General features: G+C 33.6%; 3 protein-coding genes across 3 annotated transcripts; 2 read left to right on the top strand and 1 right to left on the bottom strand.

Moving 5' to 3' along the window:
* The first annotated feature begins 3,236 nt into the window (after positions 1-3,236).
* Positions 3,237-5,076, top strand: LOC111630775 (uncharacterized protein CG3556-like). Its single transcript, XM_023374922.1, has 8 exons — positions 3,237-3,363; positions 3,417-3,627; positions 3,695-3,945; positions 4,012-4,172; positions 4,234-4,417; positions 4,496-4,670; positions 4,755-4,882; positions 4,954-5,076. Exons 1-8 carry the CDS (start codon positions 3,312-3,314, stop codon positions 5,016-5,018), a joined length of 1,227 nt encoding a protein of 408 aa, XP_023230690.1. The 5' UTR covers positions 3,237-3,311; the 3' UTR covers positions 5,019-5,076.
* Positions 5,077-8,038: 2,962 nt separating this feature from the next.
* On the top strand, positions 8,039-9,459 carry LOC111630757. The gene is made up of 2 exons (XM_023374904.1): positions 8,039-8,199; positions 8,356-9,459. Exon 2 carries the CDS (start codon positions 8,627-8,629, stop codon positions 9,407-9,409), a length of 783 nt encoding a protein of 260 aa, XP_023230672.1. The 5' UTR covers positions 8,039-8,199; positions 8,356-8,626; the 3' UTR covers positions 9,410-9,459.
* Positions 9,460-20,846: 11,387 nt separating this feature from the next.
* On the bottom strand, positions 20,847-22,747 carry LOC111630761 (general transcription factor II-I repeat domain-containing protein 2A-like). The gene is made up of 2 exons (XM_023374908.1): positions 21,560-22,747; positions 20,847-20,930 (listed from the first exon to the last, which is right to left on the bottom strand). Exons 1-2 carry the CDS (start codon positions 22,745-22,747, stop codon positions 20,847-20,849), a joined length of 1,272 nt encoding a protein of 423 aa, XP_023230676.1.
* Positions 22,748-23,676: the final 929 nt, after the last annotated feature.

Below are 23,676 nucleotides of genomic sequence, written 5' to 3'. Positions count from 1 at the left end.
AATAAAGAATAGAGAATAGAGAATAACGTATTATTATCATTATTATTTTAATTTTAAACAGTTTATAAATTCTTGTTTATTTTTATCTTGGTATGTCGAAGGGTTAAAAAAAACGATCATTGACCATAAATTAATTCTTAAAATAACGTTAATTTAACTTAAAGGAAAGGTCGAGTGGTATATCAGATAACATAAACTTAAAATAAACCAATGACAGTACATTTCATTACTGCTAAAATTAATTAAAAACATGCATGAAGTTTTTAAACAATAATACATTATTATATTGTCAAGTAGAACTATAATTTATTCGTTTAATCTTCATTTATTATTACTTTTATTATTAAATGTTTAAAATATCTGTTTTTCATCTACGTTTTTTATAATTCTTCTTAAGAATTAAATAAATCTTGAGCCGTATTATTTAAAAAAAAAAAAAATTTGAAAAGTCTACATCGTTCTTATCCGCCATCTTGAATTTTAACTCGCCGATAGATTTGTGCGGGGACTTCGTAACAAATCGTATTAACTTATATTTACTTATTTACTTAATTAACTTACTTATTTATTTAATTAACTTATATGATTATAAATATAATTGAATAGTTAATAAAACAATTTTTTAATAATTAATGGTGATGTCCGCTTCGTATACGATAAATGATGCGTTGTACGAGACTTAGAGTCGCGTGTTCGTATTGATTATCATCATGACCAAGATTAAATAACGTATTTTCATTTTGAAATTGTCAATGTTTACAAAAAATATTTTAAAATAAAATTTGTTTATCATCTTTTTAATTATTTAGAAAATAAAAATCACACTATACTATATAGATGGCATGTCGATTATTCGGTTTATCGCTACTATTTTCCTCTGAAATTGGCACTAAATCGAGTATAGTGTTAAACTAGAATAGCTCAGGCAAATTGTAGTGTGCAAATGTAGGTTCATTACTACACTGCTGGCCATTAAAATTGCAACACCAGGAAGGAATGATCGTATGAACGTCAAAATCATATGAAAGGAAGAAGAGGTTGGGATATGCAAATGATTAGTATTTCAGTGCATTTAGACAATGCAGGAGGGATGACATCTGAAGCACTACATAAAAGAAAAGTTGTGCAGTGATTTCTCATTCGGAAATCGCTTTGTAAGGTCAGGGTTTCATCAGAATATTGTGTTATGCCTCGAATAAGAAGAAGAAATGCTTACCAGCAAGTGTTGGAATTCAATAGAGGCAGGATCATTTCCTATCGAGAGTGTGGATTATCGTTCTGTGATATTGCCACTTGCACTGGTCGAAATCCAACCACTATCATGTGAATATGGAATCGATGGGTTGCTGAGGGTCTTACTGAACAGCATGCAGGATCTCAACACCCTCCCATGACTAATGTCTGAGAGGACAGACATATTGTGAGGTCGGCCGTGCAAAACCGTACAACCACATCACAAACCATTAGTCAGGAAATGAGCTTGTTTGCAGCACGTCCAGTATCTGCTTGTACTGTGCGACGACGTTTGCAGCAGCGTGGACTGTCAGCATGGTGACCATTACTTTGGCTTCCCTTGACAATGCAGCATAGAGAGAGACGACAACTCTGGTGCACCCAACGACAAAGCTGGATATAGGAGTGGCACAATGTCGTCTTTTCAGACGAGTCCCAGTTCTGCATGCAGCATTCCGATGCCGTATACGTGTCTGAAGGCTCTGAGCAGATCACTCGTCACCTGCTTGCATTTGATATTGGCTTAGGGGCCCTGCACCTGGTGTGATGATATGGGCAGCCATTGGGTACACGACACACACATCTCTAGTTCGGATTGATGGTAATTTGAACGCATATCGGTATATTTCTGACATTTTACATCCAGTGGTTGTGCCCTATCTTCGAGGCCTGCAAAATGCCATCTTCCAACAAGATAATGCAAGACCTCATGTTGCACATCATGTTCTGACCTTCCTTGATGCAGAGTATATTCAATTGTTGCCCTGGCCTGCATGGTCTCCAGATCTTTTACCAATTGAAAATATCTAGTCATGGGTTGCTGAGAGACTGGCCTCCACCCCTCTCCTGCTAATACAGTTGATGAAATATGGCATAGACTTAAAGCAGCATGGAATGAGTTGCCCGTTTCTGTCATCCAAGCCCAGTTCGACTACATGCTTAAACGGATAAGGGCCATTTTAGCCGCCGGGGATGGCAACTGTCTACTAATTTCGCGCCCCTGTAAATCCCCAAACTGCTTGCAAATTTAATCATTTTGTCTTTATGCCATACTGTTTATGTACAATAAATATCTTTTTTTATTTGCTTTCCTTCTTGGTGTTGCAATTTTAATGGCCAGCAGTGTATATAGCCTAAGCAGTAAATTTAAGAGTGAAGTAGACCTACTCTATTTATGGATAGGATCAAAGTGAGGGAGAAGCTCTTATGCCAGGGATTATATAAGCCACACCGAATTTTATAACGAAATTTTAATTATAAAGTCTAGTAATTTCAATGAAAGAAGAAAAAAAAATGATGACACGTCAGAAGATATAAAGGGGACCACCCGATAGGTCCTGGTCCCACGGCCTGTTATCACTGTCAATGGCCCTGTTTGAGTTGAAATTATATTAGTTGAATAGATATAATAGAAACAATAGTTGAAAGGTTTACTGTACAGTACTTGCAACTATTCATTGGCGCTTTACCACGATGAGGCCTATTTCGACGACTACGAGAATATAATTTCATAAGGTGATAAAACTATCTTAATTTTTAAATTTTGGCGGGTTAACTTGCGTATAAGCGTGCCATTTTATAATATTTAATAAATATTAAAACTTTTTATAACAAAATCACATAACAGATGGCGCCACAATTATTTATTTATTTATTATGATTAATAACATAAATGTTATTTTTAAAATAAAATCTCATAACAGCTGGAAAAGTTACGCAACTTGTTGCTAGAATTTTTATGATAAAGGTTAAAAGAAGAAAATCTAGAAAAGCTTCCATTACAAAATTAAGCCTTCAAATACAGTTTACATTAATTAAACGACATAAGCATTTAGCATTTGATTTGCATAAATATCCATGGTAATGTTAATGTCTGGTTACATTTTGTTGGGAAAAAGAACTGAAAATTAATAATATTAATAACTATAAATTACGTTTATTTTAAAGTTTTAATAAATTATTATTTGTAAGTGTTTTAGTGTGGGAAGATGCAAATTACCTGCGTGTTCTTATTAAATGAATTTCTTAGGTAATCTTATATGTAGGAAGATAAGACAGTGTAATTTCTCAGTCATACAATGGCGATAAAGTTAATTCTTCTTATTCTCTGTTCAGTTGCTTATTGCAAAGGTAAAATAATTATTGTTTAATTATCTTGCATTTGTTTATAATTGTCTAATTAGTTTCCAGGGATGATATTCGACACATCGACGGAATCGATGAAGCGTTAGAGAAAGGGATTAACTGGTTGAAAAAAGAAAGAGAACAAAATTGTGGTTGGAAAGATACTGCAAGAGCAATCGTTGCCCTCTTCTTAACTGTAGAAGAATTTGATAAATATGAAAAGGAATTAATGGCAAAAGAATTTGATTTAGCTGTCTTCTTACAACTTCGGTATGTTTTTTATTAGTAAAGTGTTTTTATTATTTTTTTAACATCCTAAACTTACTACTACTACTAGGAATATTAACTCCCTGCTCGTAGAAGAAATGGCTCTAAATATAAACGCGATGATAGCTGCCTGCCGTAATCCTAAATATTACTATAACATAGACTTCATTCAATTGATGCTAAATCGTATCAGACATCAGGCACACATATCATCTCCGTTAATCCCTCTTGTATTCTGTAATGCTAACGTTTCTGAAGCCCGAGATTATCACGATACTCTAATAAGTTTTATGAACCTAGATGGTCCAGAACCGAGATATGGTAAGATGTCTTGCAGCTTTAAGCATTGACAGTGCGATATAATATATACATTTATAATTTTCTCAGCTGACTTGAAGGTGTTCAGTGCGTTAGCAATTGAATGTATTTATCAAGAGGAAGAACATAAACACCACCGTTATTCCAGCAACACATTAAAAAGTCAAAAGGAACTTCAAAGCAGTGACGGAAGCTTTGGAAATATCTATCTGACTGCTTTAACAGTGCAGGTAAGTGTTTTTGTTTATGAAAGAGAAAACAAATTCGTGAACTTTTTTTTTCTTCTTTTAGTTGGCTCTTGCTACAGGTGACTTGTCGGAAGAAATTGAGAACGCGATCAAATACTTGATCTCTAAGCAACTCGAAGATGGGTCGTTTGGAAATATGATGACAACTTATTTTGTCTTGCCAATTTTGGCAGGCAAGACACTTATTGACTTGAAATATACTAAATGCGAGGAGGAGGAATGTCGAAGCAAGTCTGCTTAGAAAATTTTTTTTCCTTAAATTTAATCGATTTAACTTTTATGGCCCCTTTTTTTTTATTTATCAGAACCGGCTTCATATTCCGTCGACTTAGATCCTAATGTGAAACTCGAATCTGTACTCTTTCAATTAATGCTCGATGAAAAGAAGGAAGCGACCCGATCGATAGTGGTAAAAGTTCCTTCGCAATCGAAATTTCTTGAAGTCATGAAAGTTGCAGCTTCCCGAGATGCCGCTTACAGGTGAAAGTTTTACCTATCAGGTTGATCTGCGCCGTCCTAAATGTATCGTGCTATATGCCATATTTAATTAATAATAATCTGTAGATTCGAATATTCTGGTGATGAAGGAAAGGAAGTAGTTCATAGCATCGGTGGTAAGTATAATGATCCAGAACTTCAAAAATATTGGGAACTCTTTATGCATGACAAGGAACAGACTAGGCTTATGTCAGGTATAAGATTTGCTGCATATTATAAACATGACTTGCTCTTCTTTTTTAAAGTCTTTTTTTTTATCTTTTAGTTTCTGATCCAATACGCCCTGGAATATATTCCTACAGTTTCAACTATAAAGCTAAGCATGGTTAATGTGGACTTAAAATTGTATGGTTTTTTTTTTGTTGTAAAATAAAGGCTTCATAAAACAGTTGTACGTTCAGTGTTAAATAGTACAGTTTAGTACCCGTTGAAATAGTATGTTTATCAATCTTGCCATCTGTGTTTTAATTTTTTTCCACACTAAGCTATAATAGTTAACGAATTGTTCGTTTTCTTACTTGATACAGAAATGACGTGGGGATTCCGAAGTATATGTGAAAGGGGTTGAAAACTAATAAAAATTATTATAATAATCTGAAGTTGGATCAGGTTAAATGCGCTATAATCTAGAGAACTGACTTAAAAGCGCTGTTTATCCCAAACATTACACTCGCTAAATGGAATAATTCTTGTTTGTTTTGTATATTAGCAAAGAAAACATTATCGGAATCTGGTAAAAAGCACAATACACTACGATAAACTTTAATAATCAATATTTATTTTAATATTGACAGAATGATGATAAAAAGGGAATCTTATTTAGGCGATTAAGTTTGAAAAAAATAGCGCGATAAAAAAATCCAGCAACGAGTTGCGCAACTTTCTCTGCAATAAAGTTAACAGATAATTTGATACACCTTTTTGAGATTATATTAGCTAATAACTTTTTTGAGCTTAGAGATGAGTTTTAAGATAAGATTTTTTTTATAAAATCAGTTGACCCGATTAAAGAGGGTTATCATATCTCGATCTTCCTATTCCCTTGACCCTTTTAACCATCAAAATTTAATAGCATCAACCCCCTAATATAGTTCTCCCTGCAAAATTTTGGAAATTTTCGACAAAAAGTTTAAGGTACAAATTAGGCGAACTAGACATATCGAAACCCTCACTAAAATTCGCGTTAAAATAGTTTTTGGAAAGGGGGAAAAACCAGCTAGAAATAAATGTATGAAAATTACAAAAACAATAGAACAATGTTATCGTCGAAAGTCCTAAGATCGACCATATCCAGTTGGTATCGAATTAAACATAGATTTTGGCAAGTTGAGATCTCGTTACGCTTATCGAGTGACCAACCACGAGGTTGGTCACTGGAATTAATCAATTAGGGAAATAAATGGCTCCCACTTCGAGCATCTATATATCATATGCAAATATGCATGTAATTTCATAGTCGAGGAAACTTTGTGTTTTGTTTACTACGTTTTCGTGTATATTGTTTTATATTTTAATTATCTCAGTTTTATTTTAGTACTTGTCTGTTAATGAGACCAAGCCAGTCCATTTAACAGCTTCTTGTAAAGAAATCACTATTTTATTATATATATAAGACATTTACAAGAAGCTGACATTGGCAAACAGTTACAATTAGCGTAACGTTATTTGTTTACTAATTTTATCAAAAACAATTAAAATTTATAAAAATTAGGCCCTAGTAACCATGTTTGGTACCATTCCGTATAGCATAGCATTTGTCATTAGTGATCTTTCTAGGATATTATTTAACTGGAATTTATGTTAAATTTTCTTTAAAAAATAAGCTATTATAAACTAAAAATTCTCCTGTCAAGCATGACTAAACACTTACTGGAGCTATCTTTTTTTTAAAGTTTAAATTTAATTAAGTAAATTCAAAATTACGCCATTTGCCAAAAAATTTAAAAATGCAACTTAATGAGAACATTTTTCCTCTTATTTTTAAGATTTTTATTTTGAAGCCATTCTTTTCGAAAGGACCGAGAATACTTTGTTCACTTACTCATTTTAATACCAATAATAAATTATAAAACATATAAATTATACTATATAGTGTTACCACCCGTCCGGTTTTCGCCCGGAGAGTCCGGGAATCGACTCACTGTCCGGGTGAACTATTAATTTTGTCCGGGAATATCGTGCGCAACCTGTCGACCTTTTTTTTTACGATTCGTATTCGTACACGTGTCCAATATCCAATAGAGCTAAGTCATCTGTAGTTGTTTTTTTCTTAATTTAGTTACTTACGCTACTCCTACCCAAGTCTCCCTAGTCCCTAACTAACTGATTTAGAACCGGCATGCACTGCACGTCAACGTTGCCACAATGAAATTTCTAAACGTACTGATGCTCCTTAAAAAAATGTAGTACTTCTATGGTTGGTTACTTTTAGTATTAATATACCATCATACTCAATTTTTGTGCTTATTTCAAATTCATATTCACGAATACATTGTTAAATATGAATACTTTAAAATTAAATATTTCATAGAAACTAATTTCATAAAATATTTTTATGGTTTTTTGTTAAATACAGCATTAAAAGTTGATTTTTTAAAAATATTATACTGATGAATAAAAAAAATTATAAATTAAATATGCGTGGACAGATTCAAATTAAAAAAGTTATTTCTTTCACAATGATTACTGAAATTGAAGTTCATAATTAAGAATTAAATTATAGTGGTAGAAAATAATATAAAGTATTTATATTATTTGTACTGTACATTGTCAGTATATGTGTCATGTCACCCATGAATGTGTGACGCAGCCTTTTAAACCTACGATTCGTTACCCAAATTTGTTAATGGCTTTAAAAATATATGTTTTACGGAAATGTCTTTTGCAGGTTCTGAAATGTCGCCATACTCCATTTAATTCCATGTAGAATGCTAAATAAATTTTTTTGGTATCATTATATAAAATAATTTTATAACGAGCAGTTATTACTTTAAACTCGATGTTTTTTTTTTTTTAAATCTTTTCGCCCTATGGACACTAAGAGGACCTCTTTTTGCAAACCCATTACGAGTTCCGCCAGGCCCACAATGGGGCTGCCGGGTGGTGGAGGACGGGGCCCGACATATCCGAACGGACCCCCCGAAAACTTCCTGGGGATTTTTCGACCCGTTCGGATTTGAGCCAGGGTCCCCAGAGCGGTAGGCTGCCACCTTGACCGCTCGACCATCCGGCCTTAAACTCGATGTATGTAACAATGAATTAATAACGAAACAATACTCTAAATTCAATAATAAGTTTCTTTATATTACTTAACTTACAAATTTAAAATATATTTATTATACATGGATCGGATTACAACACATTGCAACGATCAAAAGCAGATCAATCTCTCAAAATCCGTTTTGTCTGAATGTAGCGATAGACTAAAATCCATGTTACACTCTTTTTCAAACACCACATCAATCTCTCTTTACTTACCATCCTCGTCAAATGTTTTGCAACAAATCAAAGAGTGAGTATCTGTAACTATCTTTTAAAGACTTATGTTTAAATATTCTAATTTGCATTAATATTATTTTCTTCTGCTATAACGATAATCATAATCTATTTCAAATCATAACAGTAGTTCTAATTACAGTTCCTTTCTAATCACATTTTCTGTTTATAGATATTTGGAAGAAAGACGAGAAACCATAAAATCAATGCAAAATGCGATGGACGTGTTCTCCATAAGCAAACGACTAAAATTACCTGATTTAAATAATGTATGTCGCGATTTCATGACCGATCCATCAAGACTTAAGGACGTGTGTTATGTATATGAGTTTGCAAGTCAACAGGACGATAAGAAATTAGAATATTTGTGCTGGAATATATGAAGTTCGAGATGGCAGGAAATTTTCTCATCGGATGAATGGCTAAACTGTGAAGCAACAACCATGAATAGACTCGTTCGCAGGCCAATAAATCGATTTATTGAGGAAGCAGATGTCTTCAAAATAGTTTTAAAATGGGCCAAGAAAAGAGTTAATAATGAAAATTCTCTAACGCAGGTGATGAAACCACTCCTTCAATACATACGATTTCTGACAATGCCTGAATGGTTTCTGGAATCTCAGGTATTCATTGAACCGATTTTAACTAACATAGAGAGAGATGCAATAAGATGTTACTTGCAAAATAAGGATTTCGACGAAACGTGGTTTATTCCGGACAGTATTTGTGCCATTATATGCCCAAGAAAGCACGAATTGCTCTCTTCCTGGTTGTGTTATGTGAATAGAAGTGCATACTTTATTAACAAAGTAAAAATAATGAATACAAATATTCGATTCATATGTGACATAGTTGCGAAGGAAGACTGTTTCATTAACAAATTGCATCTTCCTATAACACATTGCAGAAAAGAAGGAATACCTGTAAGCTTAAAGTTTTTTCTTAACTTGAAGTTACGGACGAAATATCGTTTCAAAACAGCATGTAATACGAACGGATATATTTCATCGAGTCGTCCTCTATGGATTCCAAAGTTTACATTTTATCGATTGATTGTTAGAATTGTAGATACATACATCACGGCAGAAAATAACATAAGAATCAGTCTCTCGGAAAATTACTACAATACATTCGAAGGAATTCAAAGTTTTAAATATTTGCAATCTGGATTGAAATTGAATGATAAATTGGAGTACATCTGTTTCGATGTCGTACCCGATTTTTAAAGACAGATACTGAAATTCGATTTCGTTCTTATGATATAATGCTAATTTCGTAATATCTAAAAATTATATATTTTAATTTCGAATAATTAAATTTAAATTTTACTATTGAAGTTTCTTCAATTATTTAGGTTTTAATTTTTGAATGTATCTTTCTATGGTCAGAAAGAAATGATGATGTTTATTTAATGTCTTGTAATCTCTTCCCAATATGCATCTACATTCATTCCCTATTCAAATTTATTATATTTGCATTTTTTATAATACAAAAATGTTCTACTATTCTTTTTTAAAACAATTTTTAACTTTATATAATATTTTAATATTATTTCTATTTTACCATCATATTGATTACAATGTAAATACCACGGAGATTCCTGCCTTTTTAACATAATTTCGGCTTCATGTTCTTTCAACCGCACTTTCAATTTCCTTCCCGTTTGTCCAATATAATATTTCGGGCATGGACATGTACACGACAACCCATAGATGACACCACTAGTTTCAAGTTGTTCATTAAATATATTGGAATCTTCACTATTTATAACATTAATTATATTCATCAGTCTATTTTTTTTTGCTTTGCCACTAAACGTATAGAAAAATTTAAAAAACCGGTTTATATTTTTCAAATAAATTATTTATATATGGAAATTTATTATATAAATTGTCTGTTGTTTGATTTTTTATTTTATATCTATTATTTAAATAACTGCTTTACCAGTTAATTTATTGTTTGGGTAATCATTTAATAAATATTTTTTAAAAAGTTTTTCAATTTCTGCTTTTATGTCTTCTTATAACGTCGTCCTATTTAGTGTTTTCATCAAACATTAAATGAACATCAACCGGCAGTTAATTTTATCCACTGATGAGGCCTGATCGTAAGGCGAAATGCATTTGGATTTTGTGAATTTACTGAAAATGAAATTGTTGAGAATAAAAGCTCAGTATTTTATTGTTATTCATTTGTCTGCATACAAGTCTCTCGAAGTCGGATGTAAAGAGTACATTTAGTTGTTTTAGTCTAGAAATTATTTATATTTAGAATATACAAATTTTACTAATATAGTTACCGATTCCATTGGCTGTAATTACTGTATATGAATACTGATATTTCATTGAATGTTTTGGTCAGTATAATCAGAGTCTGTAGATTAACTGGTCTTTCGGCTTTGTTCTTGCCATGTGTATACTGAAGTCAGTGATTTCGACCTATAATAATTGTTTTTTTTAACTACATAAAAATGCTAACGTGCTTTGTGCCAGGATGCGAGGCAGGATATAAGTCATCTAACGAGAAGAGACATTTTTTCCGTGTTCTTAGAGATAAGATTGAGGAGTGGATGCGATGCATATCACGAGACGACAAGATGCTAACAAGTAAATGTTACGTTTATGACGTACATTTTGCGAGTAGATTTATTTTAAAACCTACTCCCATGTTATAAATGGAGAGAAAATAGAAATTCCACAAGATCGCTGGGCATTAACGTCGGATGCATATCCATCAATCTTCCCTAATTGTCCTAAGTACGTTAGTAAGTCTGTACCTCAAAACGATCAACGCATGTCTCACAAGAAATGAAGAACCAACTAGGAAGAGATCCCGAAAAGACAATACCAAAGGTAAATATAAATATTTATGTAATCTTAATCCTCAGTGAGTCATGTAACTTTTTGCCCTTGCCTGAGTCCCAGTGGGTCTCTCGGACCACGTGTTTTAATATGAAATTATTAAATTTTATCTATCGCGTAAAAAAACTACAATTTCACCGTTAAAATCCGCGCTTAGTTTTTTTTCTTTCTTTATTGCTGTATTAATGACAAAATTGCGTTTTTAATGTTTATTTTTTATCAGGGGCGTGCCGTGACATTTGATGATAGGGAAGCTGTGTTCTATAAGAAGCCGACATCCAGGGGCAATCAGTTAATTCTTTCTTTAAATGTATTTTTAATAGATTATTTATCTGACGTACTTAATAAACAAGTTCATTATAATTACCTCTGTCATTAGATCCAATATATTCCATATGCCCTCTAAATGCCAATTCTTGCTTTGATAAAAACATATAACATCTATTTATTTANATTTATATTTAGAATATACAAATTTTACTAATATAGTTACCGATTCCATTGGCTGTAATTACTGTATATGAATACTGATATTTCATTGAATGTTTTGGTCAGTATAATCAGAGTCTGTAGATTAACTGGTCTTTCGACTAATAGTTCAAACTTAGCTAGAGACAATATTTGCCGCTAGTTGGCGTCACTGTTAGCAGAAGAGCTTTGTTCTTGCTATTTGTATACTGAGGTCAGTGATTTCGACCTATAATAATTGTTTTTTTTTAGCTACATATAAATGCTAACGTGCTTTGTGCCAGGATGCGAGGCAGGATGTAAGACATCTAACGAGAAGAGACATTTCTTCCGTGTTTTTAGCGATAAGATTGAGGAGTGGATGCGATGCATATCACGAGATGACAAGATGCTAACAAGTAAGTGTTACGTTTATGACGTACATTTTGCGAGTAGATTTATTTTAAAGCCTACTCCCATGTTATAAATGGAGAGAAAATAGAAATTCCACGAGATCACTGGGCATTAACGTCGGATGCATATCCATCAATCTTCCCTAATTGTCCTAAGTACGTTACCTAAGTCTGTACCTCAAAACGATCAACGCATGTCTCGCAAGAAATGAAGAACCAGCTAGGAAGAGATCCCGAAAAGACAATACCAAAGGCAAATATAAATATTTATGTAATTTTAATCCTCAGTGAGTCATGTAACTTTTTGCCCTTGCCTGAGTCGCAGTTGGTCTCTCGGACCCTGTGTTTTAATATGAAATTATTAAGTTTTATCTATCGCGTAAAAAACTGCAATTTTATCGTTAAATTCCGCACTTAGTTTTCTTTCTTTCTTTCTTGCTGTATTAAAAATTGCGTTTTTAATGTTTATTTTTATATAATTTGAGAGCTAAGAAACACGATTATCGCGTAGCTATCATTCTTTTATTTATATTATTTCATAACGTTTAGGGTGTAATTAGGTAACTTCTAGTTGTTTGATTCTGTTTGAACGAGTAAGCATTTTCTCAGAAATGTCTGGTGGAAGATTGACTACAATAAGAAAATCGCTCTGTCTACGTAAATCAAGGTAAAACTGTAAACAAATGTTAGATAATCGCTATTTTCGTCGTTTTTCAGCTCCAATTTAGCTCTAATTTACATATTTATTGACGTTATTTAAACGAATAAGTGTTTTGATAGAAACATTTTGTGGTAAAATTGCCCGCAAAACTAAAATACTTTTGGTTTAATTATTTTCCACGATTACGCAACATTTAGAAGTAATGAGTGAAGTCAAATAAAAAAACTTTGTAACTGCATGTTGATCGTGTTGATCGGACTGAAAAGTTGGAAGAATATAAATATTTTCAGTATTTTTATATTTAAAAAAATGTTAACTAAAGATTGAGCTGGGAGACCCACTGTGATTCACTGAGGGCTATCTATCTCTCTGTGGCCCACCTTTCCTAATAAATACTTTAAGATTAATTGTCTGATATTTTTTTTATCAATTAAAACTGACTTAGTATAATGATTATATAATCTTGCATTAAACTCTTAACTTATGTTTTCTTTTCAATTAGCGTTTTTTTTATTTTTGGAATGATAAGACAAGGAAGTGGAAGCAATTCTCATCCCACAACAGTGCAGTTCTTATACCTGTACAGACTGATGACTGCGTACAGTTTGGTTCGTCCTCCCAAACGAGTATCAGTTCAAACTGATCCTGGATCTATCCTTATTACTTCACATATCCGAACGGACCACCCCCCGACAAATTCCTGGGGATTTTTCGACCCGTTCGGATTCGAATTCGGGTCCTCCAGAGCGGTAGGCTGCCACCTTGACCGCTCGGCCATCCGACCGCATCCATTAGCCACTGGTAGGGAGCCATTTGACTAAGTGCATTGTTTTAAGATTTAAAAAGTAAAGAATATTTTATACTTTTATGTACGTTTCTTTACAAAGCTATATTTAATTATAATTTTCTTTAAAAGTATATTCGTACAATTGAAGAATATTTTGTACCGGGTATGTACCGGTACGTCCACCACACATTTTATTTCACCAAGTAAGTTTTTANGCCTAACAAAGACAATTGTATCGTTAAAAATTATTTTTTTTATTTTGTACAAACAAAATAAATTTATTGAAAAATATAAAAACAATAAAAAATCATACTCCAGTAGTTAATTTAGTATCAAAAACGTAAAATATTTGAGTAGCCCGAGAAATAGCCGAAGATTGCAGCGCCACAGCACTAGCGAAAATTTAAATTTGCCGACTGGAATCGTTTCGGATAACCAGCTTTCGGATAAACGACGCTCTACTGTATTTAACATTGACAGGTATCGGCACCCTGGGGATTTGGCAGTCCGCGTGTATGCACGCTTTGCAATCGTCTTCGATTCCATCCATTAGCCACTTGTAGGGAGCCATTTGACTAAGTGCATTGTTTTAAGATTTAAAAAGTAAAGAATATTTTATACTTTTATGTACGTTTCTTTACAAAGCTATATTTAATTATAATTTTCTTTAAAAGTATATTCGTACAATTGAAGAATATTTTGTACCGGGTATGTACCGGTACGTCCACCACACATTTTATTTCACCAAGTAAGTTTTTATTATTTTATTTATAATTTTAGCCTATATATCGTGGCTAACGATTCGGAATGTTGTGATATTAAAAATGCATTTAAGGAAGTGTACGATTTTTACTGGCTTATCAAATAAACGATACGAATGGACCCTATACCGTCACTGACGCGCAATTGACTGATTGCCCCTGGATGTCGGCTTCGTACGTAAACACAGCTTTCCTATCATAAAATGTCACGGCATGCCACTAATGTCAATAACGAGTAAAATCATCAAAATCTTAAATCAGTTAAATGTTCATTCTATTGCAATTGTGAGCTCGGTTGAACCAAGAATGGACCTGTAAAGTATATGTCCTCTTAGTGTCTACAGAACTTATACAGCCAAAAGTTAAAATCTAAATGACTTGAGAAACTTCGATAGTTAAAATTAAATTTAATTATTCTAAATTATAATGTATAATTTTTTAAATATTACGAAATTAACATTATATAATAAAAACGAAAAAATAATTTGTGTATCCATCTTCAAAAGTAGGGTATCACATCGAAGTAGATGTATTCAAACTTATGTTGCAATTCCAATCTAGATTTTAAATTTATAAAACGTCGAATTCCTTCCAATAAATTGTGATAATTTGCCGAGGGACTGATTCTTATTTTATTTGTTTCAATGATGTGTTCCTCTGCAATTCTAACAATGAACCGACAGAATGAAAACTTTAAAATCCGTGCAGGATAAGCCAAGTACACATATCCGTTTTTATTACATTTTAGTGGATAACGTGTATTAATCCATGAAATTAAGTTAATAGAATAACTTAAATAAGCAACTATACCTTCTTCCCTGCAATGTGTTAAAGGAAGATGCAATCTGTTGATGAAACAATCTTCCTTAACAACTATTTCGCATATGAATCGAATATTTGTATTCATTCTCCTTACTTTATTAATAAAGTATGTACTTCGATTCACATAAGAGAACCGAGGACGAGAGTAATTCGAGTTTTCTTGGGCATGTAATGGCACAAATACTGTCCGGAATAAACCATGTCTTGTCGCAATCCTCATTTTGCAAGTAACATCTTATTGCATCTCTCTACGTTCGTTAAGATCTGTTCAACGAACACTTGAGATTCCAGAAACCATTCAGGCATTGTCAGAAATCGTATGTATTGAAGGAATGGTTGCATGACTTGCCTTAGAGATTTTTCATTATCAACTCTTTTCTTGGCCCATTTTAAAACTACTGTGAAAATGTCTGTTTCGTCAATTTTTCTATTTACTGGCCTACGAACGAGTGTATAAATGGTTGCTGCTTCACAGTTCAGCCATTCCTCTGATGAAAAAATTTGTTGCCATTCCGAATTAAATTTATTCCAGCACAAATATTTTATTCTCCTATCGTCCTGTTGACATGCAAAGTCATATACATAACAGATGTCATTAATTCTTGAAGAATCAGTCATGAAGTCTTGGACAATTTTATCTAAATGAATTATGTTTAATCGCTTGTTTACGTAGAGTATGTCCATTACATTTTGAATCGATTTTATGGTTTATTGTCCTTTTTCCACATATCTATAAATATAAAATCCGATTGGCGAGAACCTATAATTAGAACTACTGTATATTATTTTAAATAGATGATAATTATCATTAAAGCTAAATGAAGAATATAATTAGCGTAATTATTTAAAAGATAATTACAGAAACTCACTCTTTGATTTGTTGCAAAATATCCGAGGAGTATGGTAAGTAAAGGAAGACTGATTCTATGATTGAATAAGGATATAGCATGGATTTTAGTCTAACGCTACATCCACACAAAATAGATTTTGAAAAATGGATCTGTTGTTTGTCATTGCAGAATACTGTAATCTGATCCATTTATCGTGAATAAATTTTAAATATCCGAAATACTGTAAATAACGTAAGGAAAATTATTGTCGGATTTACAATATTGTTTCGTTTTAAATACATTGTTACCTTCGTAGTGTACTGTACATTAAATTATCAGTTGATGGAAATTACAGTATCCATATTGAATCGGAATTACAATATTCATATCCAAATTATCAGTTGATGGGAATTACAGTATTTATATTTAACTCTCTCCCTCCCCACGGGGATATATAAAAATTTCTTCTTTATGTGTATTCTCATGGCATAACTTACTAAAACGCAGTCAAAACGCAAAAAAGTGCATTTAAAATAGTACAGTAGAAGGCCAAGTACTTCAGGAAAATCGCTAATCCTCTCTTTTTCCCTAGCGAGAGGGTGGAATTTTAAAAAATCCCTTGTTAGTATACATTCTCGTGACGTACAGTACCTGTGTATCAAATTTCAACTTTCAACTTTTAACCGTTTGGGCTCTGCGCTTATTATTATTACGTTGGGTTTAGTGAGTTATACTCGGTTGACACTGGTGACCGTGTACTATGCCGGATCAGAGTCAAGGCATAGCAACCAAAAACAAAAATTAAATAAGTGTGTCAATGTGTGTGTCTGTATTTAGGAATTTCCTAACAATATGACTTATATTCAATATAGTGGTCTTCTGTAGTGTGATGTATGTATTTCTATTCAATTGTACTGTTCCCAGGCTTTTGTGTAGTGTGTGTGCTATGACACCTGTAAAGGAAAGAACGACAGGTACAATACGCTCCCTATCCATCCTCCACAGATGTCTTATTTCCTAGGCGAGTTCAGTGTACTTGCTAATTTTTCAGTGAATGTGTTTTGTATATTGTGAGTGTTTCGAATGGATATGTCTATAATGTATGTGATTTTATTATGTTTGTCAATGAGTGTGATGTCTGGTCTGTTGTGGTAAATTGTTTTATCTGTGATTATGGCTCTGTCGTAGTAGATTTTGTGCGTGTTGTTTTCCAATACTGTTTGTGGAATATACTTGTAGTATGGTTCGTGGATGTCTGCCAATTTGTGTTTCTTTGCAAGCTCTTGGTGTATTATATTTGCTACTTGATTGTGTCTATGTAAGTAATCTGTCTGTGCCAAGAGCTTGCAACCAGAAGTGATGTGTTGTATAGTTTCTGGCATGATGTGACATTTTCTGCATGTGTCATTTGTGAGTGTTGTATCTTTGAGTATGTGTTTTCTGTAGTTTTTAGTATTTATGACCTGATCCTGTATGGCAATCATGAATCCTTCCGTCTCTCCAAAGAGGCATTCCCGATCTAACCAGCTGTTTGACGCAGTTTTGTCAACAAAATCCTGGGCCAGGTCGTAGGGATGCATGCCGTGGAGTGCCTTTTGAATCCACCATTGCTTAATGGTGTCTATGCTTTATATATGTTGTGTTGTGTCCATATGTTGTAAGTGTAAATTTAGTGGTGTGTTATTTAGTGGTGATAGCATGATTAGATTTTGCAGAATCCGTGCGAATACGCTATTATTTTTACACTTTTATCTACTGCAAGCGGATATTTTTGTTATAGCTGCTTCTACAGCATATGGTTGTACCAACAGAGCATCGAAAAAATTATCTGAAATTACATTTCACAGGTATGTGTCAGTTATTAATGAAGCTGTTGTTCATCCTGTTAGCGGTCGTAATGATATAGTGTTTTATTTTATCATAACCCAATGATTAAATTAGGAAGCAATACTTTAGTAAGAAAAACAAATTTAAACAAATGTATCGTTGATTGGTGATACATTAATGAATTGCAGAACTGACAAGAGACTGAAAATATTTACTTGGGAAATAAGTTCAAGTGTGCACATTTTTGTTTTGAAACTATAGAATTTATCATAGTAACGAATGATTTAATTGGTGTGCTCAATCCAAAAATGTTAAATAGATTGGGTTGGAAAAACCTTTAAATGACAACAATCATGATAATTATTTGGATAAAGCAAATGAGAGTATTTGTAATTTGAAAATAGGTCTACATTGGAAAGGCATACCGCAATGAACTAGGAAAAATGGTTTTTTGATTTACTTGTTTACTTGTTAAATTGAGATTGATGATACTCCTTCATAAAGTCCATGGAAAAAAATGAAAGTGATTTCCTTTACTTTCAAAAAAATTTTCTCAAATTTGACAAAGACAAAACTAAACGGAAAATTTTTTTTGTACCTGAAATAATAAAATTCCTGAAAGAGAAAACTCTTTGATTGAAAGCTCTAACTCGTCGAATTAGTCGCTCGCATTCATTTAAAACTATTGAGAGTGAATTTCTGGTAAATAACCACGAATTTCTATTTCATAGCTAACGAGGTGTTACAAAGAAATGGATTGCCACACGTCTTTAAAGCTTCACCTTCTCCAATCTCATTACGACATATTTCCAGAAAATTTGAGCGAGGGGGGAACAGAGAAAGGGTGCCATCAACACTTTTCTGAAATGAAATTCCATCACTAGGAACTATGGGGCCAACCATGCTGAGGAATTAACCATGCTCACCGGACTTTCAAACGTGAAAGCGACAGTAGATATAATGAAGAATCCGTTTTATGGTACAGTATATTAATTATATACACTTGACTACTTACTAACAAGTAAACTGTACTGACAGAGCATTTTTATGCTTATTCTCGAATTCTGTGCACAATGTAATTTCGCTTCGGAAGATAGAAAAAGTTCTAACGAATATAGTAATATGCTATTTTAATATTTATGATGATAAATATCAAGTCTTTTAACAAAAAATATAAAAAATCATATTAAATTTCATATTAAACTTTACTAAATATAAAAGTTTATATACACTTAAGACAATTCGATTTACAGATTTAATTGTTGAAATAATTATAATTCTGGTTTGGACTTATACTGACTGCAATGTTTTTCATTTAAGTTCAACGTTGAAATGGTTTTGATTTTGTAATGCATACTAGTGGCCAATATCCGCTATTTATGGTGAAATTTGTTAACAGTTGAACACCGGTTTAAATACAGTGTAAATTTCTGAATAATGTAAGTTTGTTTGTCAATTTTCAGACAATAGCGTAACACAGCGTTTATACTCGAGAAACACTGCCTTATGTTTTTGTTTTCACTTCGCCGACCATTAAACTGTCATTGTTCTATGGCAGGGGTTGGCAACCTTTTGAGTCGGAAGAGCCAAAAATTACAATTTACAAAATTTCAAAGTTTTTAAAGAGCCACAAAATTTTTTTCTTGCCAACAATAAATAGTAGTCTACTCGTAAAAATAAAGTTTTTGATTAAAAAAAAAAACTAATCTATTTATTCAGAATTGTCTTGCGTCAAAAGTGAATTAAACCTCATAGAAACATCCGACGACTGCGTCATTCGAGAGCTTCCGACGGACTGACGACAGTGACGACGCGTGTCACGGGGGAGGGGTGCGATGAAAAGCGAGTACAAATGGCTGAGAGATAGAATCGGTGCCGAATCTTCATTAACCGATTCAGAACGGTTTTTAAATGTCTTATTTTTTTTATAAAATAAATAATATTTGCGTATGGAACTAAAGAGCCGCATGTGGCTCGCGAGCCGCAGGTTGCCGACCCCTGTTCTATGGACTTTAATTTAATCGAAGTAGAATAACTAGTACAGGTAACCCCCGTATAACACGGCACTTCTATAGCACGGATTCGCTCTAACACGGTTCGAGAATTGGTACCATCCCCCGTATAACACGGTACTTTTATAGCACGGATTCACTCTGACACGGTTCGAGAAATGGGTAAAACCCTCGTACAACATGAAATGTAATAAATTTTTACACACTGAAGTACTAATAGTTCACGAAAATTATTATTTTCGTGAATTATCAATATTAGTACTTCAGTGTGTAAATTTTCTTTTCTCGTCTCCATCCATGCACATGGTCCTTCGCGAAAATTGTTTCAATTTTGCCAAATCTCGACGCTTCTGCTTCTGGTGTTGCCAGATGTTTTTCCCTTATTCCATAAGTGCTTACCACCATATAAGGAAATTTATAAAGATCTTTTAACTAGAAGCAAGCAATCTAAAATTACATACACTTTTTGCAAAAGGTAAAGCATGAATCTGAAAATAATGCAGAAAAATGCTCAGAGCATAACGATAACTTGCCAAAAATAAAACGCTTTCGGTTAATAGTGCTTTTAGTGATGACAAAGAAAACATTGTTTAATTTATATTAATATGTATCACTTAAGAAAATTTTAATAAAGATATTTAACTTAAGATCTTATTAAGATAACTTAAGAACTTATGAAAATATAGTAGCATATTTTTTATTTTTTGGAACCTAACCCTCCTTTTCGTACTAGTTCTTTGATTCGCATAACACGGCAATTTTTTGGAACGTAACTACCGTGTTATACGGGGGTTACCTGTACTCTGATACTCCCGAAGGGTCTGTCCGTCAATTGAAAAGGAAAAAGCCCAATCCAGGATGAAAAGTCAAGTCCAGTGAATTAAGTCTTAGCCATGTGAAACGTCATTTCAAAGTCGTATTCGGATGGCACAGTCGACGTCGGTGGAAGACAACCTCGGCAGAGAAATACTTTATTTTATGCAGAAGAAGAAAAGCCTTTTCCACCAACGCTTTTTCCGCTTGACGGGTGTTTCCACGATCACTTCCGACTCTTGTCTGTCGAGTCCTACTGGCGTGATCGACATTCCACCGTCCATTCCGCAACTTTCGGGTATCGTCGTCCTAGATACTTGACCACAGAAGAGGTGCTATCGTTCGGAAAGATGACAACCACCCGTTTGTTGCCGGGTGTAGGCGACTCGCCCTCTCCACTCTCCTCGACATCTTTCGAAAGCAACCGAATCACTCGAATCGAAGAGGTTGACGACGAGGCGCTTTCCTCCTGCCGAAGTCTTTCACTTCTTTAATTCTTTGAAATTCTCCATTCTGCAAAAGAAAGAAACGACTATTATGAAAATGCAACTTGTATTCGTTAATAGAACACTCCTTTTGTCTTAATTTCATGTAAATTGTAACATATCTAATAAAAAAATAATTTTAAAAATATGATAGACCAGGGGTGAGCAACCTTTTTAATCAACGGGTCAATTTAAATTTTAAAATTTTTTGGCGGGCCGCACATAAAGTAACACTTATTAATAATTTACAAAACTTTATTTATAATAAACATTACAATAAAAAATATAAAATTTAAAAAAGTAAAGATTTCATATACAAATTTTAATGCAAAATAAAAACAAACAAGAAAAGAACAGAAAAACGAATTTACTTGAAATTTTTAATGAAAAATTTAGCACTGTTTTTTTCGATACGAGCTGATCAATATAAACCGGAATTGATGAGGTAGTTACACGTACGCAGCTTTCTAATCGTGCATCACTCAGTCTTGATCGGTGGTCATTTTTGATTAATTTCATGGTTGAAAATAATTGTTCGCAAACATACGTACTTCCGAACAGAGACATCATTTGCTTTGCATTTTTCGTCAAAAGCGGAAATTTCTCAGGGCTCACATAAGATTTATAAAAATTTTCGATGTTTACTGAGAAAAATACATTTTTTAAATTGGTATTATTCTGCATGTCAATCACTTCCATTTGAAAGTCTTCGGGAACTGTATCCACATCGATATTAAATGGCGAGGAAAACATTTTCATGGAAACCGCTGTCTTCTCAGCTTTGAACATTTGGAATCGTAATTGAAATTCGTTGATTAAAATGTCTATATATTGTGCGTATTTTTGAGAAGTAGTAACGTTTTCTTTTTCTAAATGTGGAAAGTGAGACACATTATTCTGCAAAAGATGCTGTTTCCACAATTTTAATTTGCGCTCAAAGCCCTGAATTTTATCATACAAATTGTGAATAAACTGTCCTTTGCCTTGAAGTTCCACATTAAGATCATTGAGATGCTGAGTCATGTCGATAAGAAACCCAAAATCGCACATCCATTCTTTATTACCAAAATGAGGAAAGGCATATCCCTTCATATCCAAGAACAATTGTATTTCGCTTTTTAAGTTGTATACTCTTTTTAGCATTGCACCTCTACTAAGCCAACGTACTTCGGTATTAAAAACCACGTCGCCATATTCAGTTTCTAAATCTTTCAGGAATTCTTTAAATTCACGGTGATTTAACGCGCGCGACTTTATAAAATTGATTAGTTTAATTATTGGTACTGTGACATTTGGCAAACTCAATCTTTTCGCACACAAATTTTCCTGGTGAATTATGCAGTGGTTAACGAATATTTCCCTTCCTGTGACCTTCTTAATGTCTTGAAATAGCCTTCCCGATACTCCTACCTCCATGCTTGACATTGCTCGTGCTCCATCTGTCGATATACCAATAATCTTTTCTAATGAAATTGAAAAATTTTCCAACACAGACTTTAGTTCATCGTACAGGTCTTTGCCGGTTGTAGTCCCTTGCATTGGAATCAGTGAACACAATTCTTCGGTAATATTAAATTTGGTGTCAATACCACGTAAAAATATAGCCAGTTGTGCTGTATCGCTAATATCGCAACTCTCATCAAGTGCCAAAGAACAGTATTCGAATTTTGCAATGCGTTCACGAAGCGTTGTTGCTATGTTCTCGGACAAGTCTTCAATTCTCCTTGCAATGGTGAATCTTGATAAACTAATGTTTGAAATAATATTTATTTTATCAGGAAATGCTATTTCTGCAACAGCAGTCAGACATTCTTTTATCATCTCTCCATCCGCAAAGGGTTTCATTTTTTTTGCCAGTATTTGACTGACAACAAAACTAGCCTTTACTGCCGTATTTGATAAAATAGCTTGATTTTTAAAAATAGCCTGTTGTTTTCCCAAGTTTTTCTCCAATTGATTAAACTTATCTATCCGGAGTTGTTCTGTTAAGTTTTTATATTGTTCGTGTTTTGTATCGTAATGCCTTTTTATGTTATATTCTTTTAATGTCGACACAGTCTCTGAGCATATTAATTAAGTGTGAAAATCCAACTCTTTTAAGAGAATTTTTATTAAATACGTAACAAGTTATATTTCTTTCGTCATTATTTCCGTTATTTCTCCCGTTCTCACTCTAATGTCTGAGGAATAGACCCCGGATAATAAACTGCGTAATTCGTCCGTCAAGAAGGTCATCCCTAGGACGAAGTCGTCCGAGGCGACCGCGGAAGAATCCCCTCTCCCCGGGACATTTGTTTGTTTTGCTAATTGGTCACACCGCAGACACCTTGTAAAAGAGTAGTCTCCTGCGGGTGTCCGATAGACGGAGACAGACGGGTGTTCCTGTATTGAGAGTAGACAAGAGGTCATCTACAAGGGCACCCTTACGGTGAGAACATTACCAAAAATGGTCAGTCATCTCCCCAGGTGATGACGACTTTAACATTAATTGGTCAAGCGATGTCTGCATTGTCGTCACCCATGACGGGGGAGACTGTCATAAATCGGGAGAAGTGACAGTTTGCGTCAGAAGAATCCCCGAGATTTCCCACGCTAAAAAAAGTATAAAAGGGGAATGATCGGAGATCTCAAGGCGATCATCGGAGGAAGAGATCATCGGTCGAAGAAGACTACAAGCATCTACTCTGGAAGGACTTCAAGGTTTTTGATCGCCGACCTAAAGAGGTAAATACTTAGATTGTTTTTACTTCACTCTCTCTCGGTATACTCGGGAC

This window comes from Centruroides sculpturatus, unplaced genomic scaffold (assembly GCF_000671375.1).
Source record: "Centruroides sculpturatus isolate CEXI.00-Female unplaced genomic scaffold, Cexi_2.0 scaffold638, whole genome shotgun sequence".
Taxonomy (NCBI): domain Eukaryota; kingdom Metazoa; phylum Arthropoda; class Arachnida; order Scorpiones; family Buthidae; genus Centruroides; species Centruroides sculpturatus.
The sequence above is the reverse complement of the archived record's forward strand: the minus strand, read 5'-3'. Positions and strand labels throughout refer to the sequence as shown.

Bases quoted from the DNA above. Each gene is read 5' to 3' on its own strand.
- LOC111630775 (XM_023374922.1), top strand. From the start codon at position 3,312: ATGGCGATAAAGTTAATTCTTCTTATTCTCTGTTCAGTTGCTTATTGC. The intron at 3,628-3,694 runs GTATGTTTTTTA...TACTACTACTAG, and splicing joins GCTGTCTTCTTACAACTTCG to GAATATTAACTCCCTGCTCG. The intron at 4,418-4,495 runs GCAAGTCTGCTT...TTTATTTATCAG, and splicing joins CGAGGAGGAGGAATGTCGAA to AACCGGCTTCATATTCCGTC.
- LOC111630757 (XM_023374904.1), top strand. From the start codon at position 8,627: ATGAATAGACTCGTTCGCAGGCCAATAAATCGATTTATTGAGGAAGCA.
- LOC111630761 (XM_023374908.1), bottom strand. From the start codon at position 22,747: ATGAAACCCTTTGCGGATGGAGAGATGATAAAAGAATGTCTGACTGCT. The intron at 20,931-21,559 runs GTATTTTTCTCA...TTTCTTTTGCAG, and splicing joins ATAATACCAATTTAAAAAAT to AATGGAGAATTTCAAAGAAT.